Source organism: Trichoplusia ni, chromosome 20 (genome assembly GCF_003590095.1).
Source record: "Trichoplusia ni isolate ovarian cell line Hi5 chromosome 20, tn1, whole genome shotgun sequence".
NCBI lineage: Eukaryota > Metazoa > Arthropoda > Insecta > Lepidoptera > Noctuidae > Trichoplusia > Trichoplusia ni.
The window spans coordinates 2,007,097-2,020,014 of NC_039497.1; the positions used below are offsets into that span (position 1 = coordinate 2,007,097).

At 34.7% G+C, this 12,918-nt stretch overlaps 1 protein-coding gene and 1 non-coding gene across 2 annotated transcripts; one reads left to right on the forward strand and one right to left on the reverse strand.

Annotated features, from left to right (window-relative positions):
• Positions 1–1,550: 1,550 nt before the first annotated feature.
• On the reverse strand, positions 1,551–9,717 carry LOC113503938 (xanthine dehydrogenase/oxidase-like). Its single transcript, XM_026886083.1, has 13 exons — positions 9,644–9,717; positions 9,221–9,375; positions 8,739–8,899; positions 7,755–8,424; positions 7,517–7,678; positions 5,758–5,937; positions 5,337–5,549; positions 5,127–5,255; positions 4,570–5,054; positions 4,299–4,482; positions 3,173–3,976; positions 2,659–2,851; positions 1,551–2,432 (listed from the first exon to the last, which is right to left on the reverse strand). Exons 1-13 carry the CDS (start codon positions 9,696–9,698, stop codon positions 2,299–2,301), a joined length of 3,525 nt encoding a protein of 1,174 aa, XP_026741884.1. The 5' UTR covers positions 9,699–9,717; the 3' UTR covers positions 1,551–2,298.
• Positions 9,718–11,859: 2,142 nt separating this feature from the next.
• On the forward strand, positions 11,860–12,052 carry LOC113504002. The gene has a single exon (XR_003401532.1). It is a non-coding gene; the product is annotated as a U2 spliceosomal RNA (small nuclear RNA).
• Positions 12,053–12,918: the final 866 nt, after the last annotated feature.

A 12,918-nucleotide genomic window follows, 5' to 3' on the forward strand; every position in this document is an offset into this window, starting at 1 on the left:
ACAATACGAGTATTGTTCTTTGCAACAATAATATCAATACTTTATATTTTTAGTATTGCCTCGACATCAGTGGCGTGCATAGAGATTTTATTCAGGGTAGGCAAAAAAAATCGGTCAATAGGAGTCTTATTCGCTTCTCTCAGATTTGATATTTGGTCACGTATCAAATTCATGACCGTACCAAACGCTGCTTAACCTCGATATTTCTCGGTAATCTGTGAAACTGTTCACTCACTATATAACTATCACGGTTAATGCCTACAGCTGAAAGACAGAGGGACAGTCGGCTAGGCGGTTGTGCGTAATGTGAGTGTTAAACTTATGCACGATAGCCCTCCATGATCTTAAAGTAAGATTGTGGAAGCGAGAGGCTGCTCTGCAACTCATATTATGCTGTCTCGCTTCCACAAGTGATAGTAGATCTGACTTCGATGTTTGTTACTTAGGCATTCGCAATAAGTTCAACTCCGCGCATGCGCTCTGTATTGTTAATTAGTTTGTTTTCTCAGTTAGCCGTCGGAATTATATTCATAGATCAGAATATTTTGCTAAAGGGTTGTTTGCTAAGGGATAAACAAACGCAATGTAAATGTAGGATTACTCGAAATGATTTTTATTATAAACTAGCTGTTGCCCGCGACTTCGTCCGCGTGGTTAGAAGAAATTGCGACTATAACTTGAGATTTAAACTATCTTATCTCACAAGTTGGATCGAACTGCACATGATGTGCGAATTTTATTATAATCGGTTAAGTGATTTAGGAGTCCATTGAGGACAAACATTGTGACACGAGACATATATATTAAGATGAAAGGGATCGTTCCAGAATAGTACAGAAATATGACAACTTTTAGATAATTTCCTAAATCTTTTTGAGGTTTTTTTATATGTTCATGTGAGAAGGTTATAATATAATTCTATTATATTACGAAATATTAATATTCATACAAAGTTGAGTTATTATCCCATATTACAATACCTTACATTTCATCACTGTGAAAGGTTAGGAACTCACTCACACATTTGTCCCCGAAGTGATCTTATACCTTCTTAGTTAGCAAATAAACATTCTTGATCATTTCTGAATTGAAGCAGCTATCTCTAATGATTTTTTTTCTTCCAGGCTACGGTCATGGCGGTTACTACAGCGCCCCCGCTGTCAGCTACGCTAACCAGGTCGCGTACGGCGGATACGGCGGATACGGACACGGTCTTGGCGGATACGGTGGACACGGCGTCGGATACGGCGGTCTTGGATACTACGGACATCACTAAACCTCGCGCACGACGAAATGTTCAAATTTTTTGATTATTTTTTCAACTTATACTTTTTAATACTCGACGCAATCGACTTTGGGGTTTAACACCAAAGTTTTTAATCTGTGATCAAATATTGGAATATTTTTTGTTGTTTCATAACTTTATTTTGTGTTAATGGGGAAGTTAAACCCTTTGTCTATTGATTGAATATAATTTGGGCATTAACGCCCATATTATACAACGAAATATATGCGAGTCTTTGTAAATATCTAAATAAAATAATATAAAATCAATATTGTCTTTTTATCATTTATTGGATTTGTATAATTGTGATATAACATAACCAGTGTATATAGAAAGTTCATGATTACACAAATATATCTACACATACACAACACAGATGTACAGAGATTTAGCGTTAAATAAAACAATTACCATAAAATCGCTGTGCCTAAAAATACAAAAAGTTCGTGGATAAAGTAATTCGGAACAGTACAGTTGAAAACAGAATCCTCACGATTAGCATCTGACACAAAACAAAAATCACAACTGTATAACGCCTGCCAAAAAATAACAAGCAAATGTGTACAGCTGCGGGTTTGCGCGGGCTTTTCATACCGGCGGGACAGATTATACGGTGCTCGGAGGTATTCATTGAATGGTTGAAGAGTTTCATATCATTGTATGAATTAATACTTATTTGTTAATTTAATACTTGAAGCTACGGATCGTCTCTAGCTACGTCAATCAAAACTGAAATGGTGAATATGTGCTGGTTGTAGCAAATAAATTATAAATGTATTAACAAAAAGTGAACGTGAAGTGTCCGTGCTTTACACTATTGTAATATGGCTTTGATAAATAATACATTATTATTGCATCAGTTCAATACCAAATCTTTAAGATCGGTGGCAGACAGTAAACCCACAGTTTCCACTGACGACGGGCCATCTAAAACAAAATAAACTTATTGTATTAAGTGATTGGCAAACACAAAGATTTAGAAAAGTGTTCTTGAACAAAATGTTATAATTCGTTTAAAAGAGACCAAACTTACCGATTGGAAACCAGTCAGTTGGAGGTATGTTTGATTCTAGCCTGGCTTGTGATATAGCTTCTCTTATAGCTAATGGTATTCCTACTGATAAACACAAAGGAGGTTCACCAACAACTGTGAAATAATCATACAAATTAGATAACAACTTAACAATGTAAACAGTCAAATGAGTATGTCAATTTATTGCTATCTGCACCTTTATCCAAGATTAAATTAGGTATAGTATCAAAAAGGAATTTCATTCCCATACTTATTTGCATTTTGCAACATCACTATAAAAATGTCACTTCCATCAGGAACTCTTATGAACGCCCAAAAAGCTATTCGAATTCATACTTACTCTTTGCTCCCTGTATAGGTTCGAATGTAAACGAATTGTTTCTGAAATAAACTCTGAGGTCTTGTGGTATGTCAGTGCACATAGGAACTTTATAGTTCCAGGTCCGATTTGTTAGTAGTTCGCCAGTATTTACATCATAGAACAGCTTTTCACTGGTCCAGTACCCTAGACCCATTATAAATGCACCTTCTACCTAGAAAGTTAATACTTCCATTATTTATTTGATTTAGTCCACTGGTTACTGTTAAAATCAGAAAAAAACCGATTCTATCAATAGTCATTAAGTCAAATTAGACTAGGTACTAGCTAGCAAATTTTAATGTCAACCTCTTCAGGGTTGCAATAAAGGAAAAGCTATTAAGTTGTCGACTGTAATATATTAATCTTGACCTATTTAAGTTTATATAAATTTCATGACCTTAGCAGACCAAAACTAGTCTTTGTACAAGATAGCAACAATGGAATAACTTTGTCGTAAATTGTATTATAAATTTAGATCATCTTGTATACCAACCTGACCAACATCGAGTTCAGGACTAACACTTCTACCAACGTCTTCCAGAATATCCACTCTTAATAACTCATATTCACCAGTCAGCACATCTATTTCTACTTCAGTCAACGCAATCCCAAAAACATTATAATCGTACCTCGCTGGATCATCCTCCGTAATAAAGTCTTGGACTTGCAAATCTATTTTAGAATCATTTGCCGTTTGTATCACTTCAATCCAAGAGGCATTCGGCTTTTCTGCTTTGATAGGTTCAAGTCTTTTTAATAGTTTCATACAACACCTAAAGACTCCTAAACCAATGTTCTGTGACGTCAGACTCGCCCCAGATTCAACACAGTTTGGAGAGATAATAGTATTTGTGCTTTTTACTTGAATGTTTTCGACAGGAATGTTTAAATAATAGGCGCAAATTTGGGCGCATTTCGTGTTGATTCCTTGACCCATTTCAATGCCTCCATGGTTTATGACAACAGTGCCGTCACCGAAGTACACTGATAGAATAACGTTATAACGTGCGTAGGGAAAAACATTGAAGTTTAAGAAAGAAAATCTTAATCCTCGCTTTTTCCATCTATTCTGTTTGTTGAATTGATTTACAAATGCTCTTCTGTCTTCATATTGACCGTCTTTTTTGAGAGTGTTGTACATTTCAACTAGAGAACTGGTAAATTCTGGTTTTAGGTTATTTAACCTGACTTCAACTGGATCTAAGGATAGTTCGTAAGCTATTTGTTCCATTATAAACTCTGCTTGAGCAACGCTGTCAAATGTACCTGTAAAAATAACATTTTTGTTATGTAAGAACTACATATCTAAATTTTTAAATCAATTAATTTAATTTTAGTACCTGGTGCTCTAAGCCATGAATTCTTAGGAGTGTCGGTGATGACATTATAACATTTGAAATTCCATCTAGATTTGTCATAGCAATTGTCAAATCCTTCCATAACCAGAAAGGAAAACGTCTCATTTTCAATATATCCAATGTCTTGATATAAATGGTAGTTCATATATTGAATGACACCGCGGCTATTAACACCTACCTAGAAATAAAGTAACTTTAATTTAAACAAAAGGGAAAATTACATAACATACATTTATCAATATTCACAATTTATATACTTGCTTCAAAATTAGTGGTAGACGGAAGCTTCTTTCCAACAGACCTCATAGATGATGTTAAAGATTGTATGAATCGACATGGCCGGTTTAGTTTCTGAACAACCAGTCCACACGCAACAGCTGATTGTATGCTGCGAGATATTTTCAGACCAAAGGCACCGCCTACACGACGTACCTGCACATCAATGCTGAAAAGAATCATTTTTTTTAATATCCAATTCCTCCACAATCATAATCGCTGTTCTTTAGGTTGGATCAATTGGATCAATAATTACCGGTTCTGTTGCATGTTTAAAGCCTTTGACATCATCACCTGCACCCCTCCAATCCATTGCGAAGATGCATACACTATAAACCCTTCTTCAGAGGGATGTATCACACATACAATAGTTTCAAGTGGAAAATGATACTGTCCATACATTGTGTTACCCCCTTTAACAACTTTCTCAATGTCATCACCTCTATCAACAGCTTCTTCGGAATCATAAAAATTAACTCTGCTTTCATCTTTTACAGCCTCTTTTATATCAATGACTGGTCTTTTTACATTCTTATACTCAACTTCAACCATTTTAGCTGCTCTTTCTGCTATGGGTTGAGTTTCCGCTACAATAATTCCATAAGGTTGGTTATAATGTCTTACTGTACCGTCACATAAAATTTCTTCACCAGATGGCACATTTGTATTAGTCTGCAGAGTAAACGAATTCACACCAGGTATATCTTTAGCAGTGTAAAATGCTATCACACCTTGTTGACTCTACAAAAACAATTATGCTATTAACTTTGTTTTTAAATCAGTAACAGATACACTGATGGGAACATGACTTACTAGAGCTTTTTGTGGATTTATAGATACAATTTCACCAGCACCGACAGTCGTAAGGGCGAACGATGCAAACACTTCGTAGGGTTGTGTCGGTAAATCATCAGAATAAAAAGCTTCCCCTGAGCACTGAATCTGAAATATTATAGAGGTTAAAATCTATTGAAAATTTAAATCCACCTTTTTCGATGCTTTTACTTTGACTAATAATCTTACCAAGGCTTCTATTTTCGGTATTGGTTTATTTAACGGGTACACTGAAGGGTCTGTATCGTATTTCTGTTGCGCTTGCGACACTGGTCGAGAGTCATGCAGACTGATCGCTCCGGAAAGAATTCTAGGATTCACGATGTTTTCAGGAGATAATGTGAGCAGGCCCTGGAAATTTAAGTGCTTAACTGATTTTTGTTTCTTTTCTATTGTCCTTTTGTCTTAAATATTCATTAATTTTATTCAATAGACAACATTACTCGATTTAATTTAATGACACTTGAATTTCACTAGAAAATTAGTAGACAATTGCTAAATACCTTGTAAAATATATGCAAAGCGACCTTCCTTCTAAAGCCACGCTTGGTTCAGGTGGATTTTCAACAACCACCAATTCAGAATCCAATATTTTCAATGTTGCCTGTACTGTTTCATTGGTGAATAGTTCTTTGCCAACTAAATATTGTTCTGTTTTTAGAGCTCTATTGAACGTTGGGGATAGCCCACCATATACTATTCTTGCTCTTGAAACCTTGTTGTATTTTGTGATCTGGTAGAGGAATCCTGCGCTGACTATTGAACTTGCATTTGTGCTTCTGGGCATTAGCTGGAAAATCAAATGTTTTTATTTCAAATAGGCTGTTTTCCATTCACTTTTAACACGTTACATATTTACAATATTGAGTCTTGGTGCAAGATTAAAAAATGTCACTCTATAACTACGTTACTGTTTTAAAAACAAATATATATACACTATATCTTATATGTTATTATTTGCAAGATCAGCGTAAAATAGCAAAATGGTAAAAATTTAATTGAAAATAAAATCCTATCGTGGAAGAGGAAAGAAACAGATCAAGTAAATTTTACTATGGTGTACCGATACATTACAAGAATACCGTACCTAGAAACAACAAAACAAAAAAATAGTAAATCGATGAAAAATTAATATGCACGAAATATGTAGTCCCAATCATTCTTAACATGAATGTCAAGTCATGGTAAAGCTTCTAGAAAGCGAGACTGTAGGGAAAGAAATAATTACGGAATTAGAATGCTAGATTAGGTGATCATGTAAATAGTAGAATCATTCAAAATTTTACTAAGAATCCTAGTCTCTTCTTTATTATTTAAAGTCGATATAATACAAATAGAAATATACTTATGAAAATACTAGATATGCGTATTTTAATACAAAGTGTGAAACATGCGATACATAAATTAGAAAAGAGAAATAGAATTTAAACTGCTCACATAGTCATTGAATAATTACTGTATTATCCTTGGCTTTATCATATTATGACTAGACACTACTATCAACCTAAACAATAAAGATAAAACTACTTTAAATTAAAAACCTTGTTGTTTGGCACTAAGCCTAGAAAAATAAAACAGAAATTCTACTACATTTTCTTATCGAGTTCAAGTTAATAGTAAGTGTTTAATTTAATTAGTAAACTTTTTGCTGATATTTCACAAGAAGACAATGTTGGTATTTAGCTAACAAAATTTAGCTAATAAAAGTGAAGCACCAATGCACCACAAGGAATTAACAGCAATTAATGATGTGGATTCTCTAAGAACTCTCTTGGGAAAAGCATTTATACCATAGCGATCACCAGGTATCAAACCTAGGGCTGGAGTAAATATTTCATACTTATGACCAATTTCAATCTTACCTTATAGGTAAATATTTTGTACTCCTTGCTCAGCGGTGGCAGCATTACGTTTAGAATCACCATTCCTTTCATGTTCGTTTTCAAGAATTCTTGCATCGTTACCAACTTTTTGGAGTTTTTATTTTCTATAAACAAGTAATATTATTATTACTGCTAGCCTGGTATGTCCCACAGTAAGGCAAAGGCTTCCCTACTTCGTCCACTTGTCTGTGACCACTTGTGACTAGCTAGGTAAGAACGAATCCAGGTCATCCAGCCATGTCTGTCTGGGTTTGTCTCGCTGACGTCGGTTTTGTGTTAGGTAAATAAAACGGTAGCAAGCATTTCAGCTGGTACTTTAATCACTTTAATCTGGATAGAAATCCACGAGATTAAAGTGCTAGATAATTTACACGATTCAAAGTAATTGTGGCTACGTGAGGCTTCAGATTTAGGTATGACACAACATAATATTACATTGTCACCCAATACAGACATGCATGATGAGTTCCAGCTCAATCAGAAAACGGGAAATGTGTCAAATTTAAGAGTCAGAAGTAAACAGTATAAATCAATGGAAAACATACCAATCGTTAAATTAGCGCCAACAGTTTCTAGTAGAAGATAGATATCCGATGAGAAGAAGTTGAATTTATGTTTTATCATCAAATTCCCAGCAATGGTACCCAACTGTGAAAGCAATAATATTATAGTTTTTGCCATAAGGTCCAATCTTTATCAAAGAATACCTGAACACTCGACTTACATTTCTCACAGGAATATGAGCGACCTTCTGAAGATGATCATACAACTTTGTCAGGTACTCAAAATACTCTTGTTTTCCAACATTTTTGAAAATATCCAACAGCTCAGTGAGAGCCACAGCTGCTCCTATTACAAGGTTCTGATCTATTTTATAACCTTTGAGTTCTTTAACACCATTTATGTCTATGAGAACTTTGGGATAGTCAAGAATTGGATAAGCACCTGAAAACAAAATAGTATTCATATCAAGCTTTATTAAACCGCAATAATTTAAGTATTTAATATTCTTACCTTTAGCGGTATTGCCGCCTACCAGCATGTATGAATCATATCCTTTTTCATTAAGTATTTTGAATATACTTTGGACATCTACGACTCTGTACCAATACTTGCCATCATTGAGTCTTATCTCTATAACATCATTACCCATAACGTCATCTGTTTCAACAATGCACCACTCAGATTCCTCGCAATTACTTTTATCACAAGCTTTTCCAGATTTTTCGCAAATTTTTAAGTCCTCGATATCAAGAATTTGACGTTTTGGGCTGTCTTTCGCAAATTCCTTGAATGCATCTAATATTGGTCTGTACCCTGTACACCGGCAGATGTTGCTGCCCAATGATTGTTCTACTTCCAACATCGTGATATCAGGTTTATTTCGGAGGAGACTGAAAAGAAGAAACATTTTAAAATAATTTTGTTTCTAAATCATATTGTCCACCATGATGTTTTACATTAATATAGGTTTGTTTCTGAAAGCGTGACAGCAATACACAGCAACATATCTCCTCTTCTGACTCAAAGACACGCTGCCATCCACAACTTCTTAAAGTTTTTATATTTGAAGAAGGTCTGACCCATTTTGCACTATAGGGAGGGTATATTAGGGGGAGGGGGAGTATATGGCATTCACAAATGCAGCAACCTAACATTTAGAGTGATGTTAGGCCCACAGACTCATCCTCTTCAAAATGTTCAATACCTGTACATAGACATGACCCATCCAGGCGAACAGTACCCGCACTGGGTTCCATTGTAATCAGCTAGCGTTTGCTGCAGTGGATGGTAACCAGTTTTCTTGTTACCAAGTTGTTCTATAGTTGTGATCTCAAGTTCATGACAGGCAACTATTTGTAGCATACACTGAAAATTAAAGGTGACAAAAATAATTTAGCAAATTACTTATACATAATTCTTCTTTAAACTACACATTGATGACACACAATATTAGATTTAGTTTGTATTATGAAGCAAAGACCAATGAACACAAATTAATTGCATTACTTTAACTGTTGTATTGTACTGACACGGCATTTGAAGGTCAGTGTTATGATCATCACCTACGTTCACTCTTAGAAGAAAAAATGCATAAAACACCTATGTATTTTTGACTCCATCAATCTGAAGCTCACCAATCTAATTCTTGGAATTAATTTACCTTAACTTAAATGCTAAAGAACTAACCGAGTTGACAGCATATGGTAGAGCAGATGGTTTCTGTGCAACGACCACGCATGCGCCGCATCCGGCTTCCTGACACATATACTTAGTGCCTCTCAATTCCAGGTTCTCTCTGATGTAGTTAAGTAGAGTCAAATTCGAACTGACTTCGCCGCCAACTGTAAAATATTATTCAATTTAATATACTTGTCGAAAGTCTGCTTTCTGAATTAGGTGTTAATATAATAAGGTGATATTAATACCCTATTGAATCATGTTAGTCCGAAGCGTCCACTGGTGAACAAAAGAATTTCTGCTGCTTTTTTATCGATTTGGCTCAACCAATCATGTCAGATATCGCAGTCGATTGCTAAATATAAACTACCCTCAACATAACTCTGATATAACTCCACAAGTTTAATGGTCGCATAGGAAAGTTGTACTCACCTGAATATTTAACGCCATTTATTTTAAAACTGACTCTATCCATACTTTCAGTCATCCAAGCGAAATGCTCTCTAAAACAAACTTTGGTTCACCAAAACTATCATGAAATAATATGCGACATCTGGTGTTAGTTAGGTCAAGGTCTATGTTAACAAACTGGTGTATTAAATTAAATCCTTATTCTTAATTTTCTGTGAATAGCGTTTTAGGTAAAAGAAAAAATAAAAGACGAGTGTATGTACAATACGTGGAATTGTTAATTCTTAATTGAAATGGGCATGTTATCCTAAGGATATAATGGTTAGCTATTCAGCAAAAATATTCTAGACATACCACTTTAATTTTATGCAGTTGATGAAAATTTCACACGGAATTGACTAACTGATTCCTGAAAGATATTTTCTTCACAGCATTGCAAATAGAAGTTATACTCACACGACCACGTCTTTTATATCACTTTCTATAAAATGATGATTTTTTTATTAATAAATTTCTTTTCAAATAAAAACAAGTTATTACGTCACTAAAGTTTAATGAACTAAAGGCATAACCATCTGTAGCAGTATTCCCGGTACTATTTGTATAATGATTTACGCTGCGTATGGAAATACTAATGTCTCAATACCTATACTCTATTAGCACCCTATTGATTATATACTGTTTATTCAGGTGCCATACAGTTTTATAGATATTGCTCTTGGTATCATTTAATTTAAAAACAAATGTACAAATGTTTCGTGATGCCGTGACAAAAAACCGGTCAATTGCGAGCTCTGTACAAATTTGCTTAAGATAAACAGGTTTGGTGACAAATTAATTGTGGGGTACTATCAAATTTACATGTCACTTCTCAACAAAATTGTGACATTATATTTTCAGCCTGGGGTTACGGACCCTTACAAATAATGTACATTTCTGATTGGTAAATTGTAGAGTTCGTATTTGTTTATTTTCAAGACTTTATGAAGCTATAAATAAAATAATTAACAAGAAAAAAAGACTAAAAAACCAATTAAAAAAATAAAAGAAAAAAACATTAATTTCTAGTGGTTTCTTAGGTTTACGCGAATGTTAGACATTGCAATGAAACTACTTTTACGGATTTTATCGCGGTTTAATATTTGATTTTAGTTCTGCCCGTGATCATGATACCTACAAAGGTGTCGAAACGTCGAGAACTAAAATAAAAAATAAACCGCGATAAAATCCGTAAAAGTAGTTTCATTTCAAACTTTAATTTCTCATCAATAATGCCAGAAATAGAATTTTGTTTTTTCTACGCCTCATTCAAAAGACATTGATTGAGACAATGGGGTATTTGGGTACTACGGAAGGGGAATTTGGGACAAAGGACGAAAATAATCCAACAAAGATCCCATAAAGAATAGTTTTTTTCTTTGACCGATCGAACCCTAAAAATACACAGTAAGACTTTTCTGTGAATTCAAAATTAGATATTTTTAACCAATGACTTGTGAATTTAGAAGTGCACTTGAATGTTAAATGCTCGAAGGGTTTAATTTTGAGTTAACTAAATATAAACTTATAAAGGCCTGTTAGGATATCAAGCAAGTTACCATAGCTAAGCTACCAACCATTATTTACTGTGTAATGCCCGCATGTTCGCCTTGTGCAACCAATTCTATTGCTCCCATATAAAGTGTAGTGAAAAAAAATGACTATCTCTTAAAACAAAAATTTCCAGAAAAAGTAGAGTTAATACTCCTTTTTGAATATGCAATGAGGACCTACCCAAAGGTCCAAAGATAAACAAACCGGTATCACTGATATTAATACTCGGTTAACTTTATAACTTAGTTATATTCACATCAAAAGTCGCTAATGCAAGAGATACCCCATTAAAAGTTTTCAAATCCAAAAATTATACTAATTAGAGCAATTAGCGAACTTCGAACGGAAAACGAGTAAATAATTTAGGAAAGGTTAAAACGATAATTTCGTTTCTTTGGTCATCTATACATAGTTTTTTCATGCATGTGATAAAAGAAACATGTAATTTATGGGTTTGTGACAGCATTCAATCCTCACTGACTTCTATACATCGGTGAATAGGGTGCCAAACGAGGATACCTACATACTTCGTAGTTCCAAAAGTTTTCAATAGATGGTGCTGTGCTTGTGACGTCATCTTTCTGAATGGCGGTGTTAAGATTTTCCGCGATTGAATGACTACATCGAGCCGATAATCATCAGTTATCGCTTCTCGGCCTTTTGGCTAAGATCAAAGTGTAGTATCTGTTCTTTTCAGCTTAATATCTGAAAGTTCCCTCACTGAGGGACCAGTATATTAAACTGATTTTTGTAAGCTGATGGGATGTTCGGGGCTCGCTCCACTCCCGTCACGGGTCGGCCCGGCACTGCAGTGCCGCCGGGATCGGCCTACATAGAACTGTGATATATTAATCCATCCAAGGCGTAGCGCGGGGGTATACCTTTCCGTTTTCAAGACAGAAAATGTAATGGAAGGTATACCAGTGTCACATTGTCAGTTAACGGAAGTAACTCATAGGAATTACGAGTACATTAAAAATTGTGCGAAATGTATAGTGGTTTTGAGGACTGCAACTAATGCAGATTGATTTATTGCGCAGTGCGATATAATTTGAAATGTTCTGGTAATTAAACTCCTCCATAATAATAATAATATACGACATAACAAATAAAGGCACAAAAAACCCCATGAATCATTTGAATTTACGTATTTGTTATAAGGAGTTACTTGAAATGAAGCCCAAGAAAGAAAAGAATAACAAAAATCGTTATGTGCGCCATCTATCGGCGATGGATGAAAGTTTTTACCGACGAAGCCGTCTGTGAGGAAAAGAGAAACCAACAAATTTTGACGTCACGTCACGTGCAAATTAACTTTGACGTAATCCACTAGATGGCGCTTATAACAGTTAATTCGCTAAATCTGGTTCTCTGACATGTATACTGGATGGCACTAGTAGACACAAATCAAGAGTTGTTTGTGGGAAACCTCAATGCCCTGGGTTTCACAAACATACATTAAGAGGTAATATAATATATGTTTCCCTATTTTTGTTAATATGGGTTTACAAAATTAGGGAAACATTATAAGGAAATGGAAATTCCGAATATTGGTGGAATATAAACCGTCAACCAGTTTAGACGAGATAATCAATGCCATACCCAATAAAGAAAATAAATATGGGAAGACATATTTTCAGATAGATATTGTTACGTCCAAGTACAATTCAAGTCAACTACCGAAGCGACTTTTAAAATGTAGA

Coding starts and splice junctions, on each gene's coding strand:
- LOC113503938 (XM_026886083.1), bottom strand. CDS start 9,698: ATGACTGAAAGTATGGATAGAGTCAGTTTTAAAATAAATGGCGTTAAA. Junction 8,900..9,220: donor TACCATATGCTGTCAACTCG/GTTAGTTCTTTA, acceptor TTTAATTTTCAG/TGTATGCTACAAATAGTTGC. Junction 8,425..8,738: donor TGGGTCATGTCTATGTACAG/GTATTGAACATT, acceptor TCTTCTTTTCAG/TCTCCTCCGAAATAAACCTG.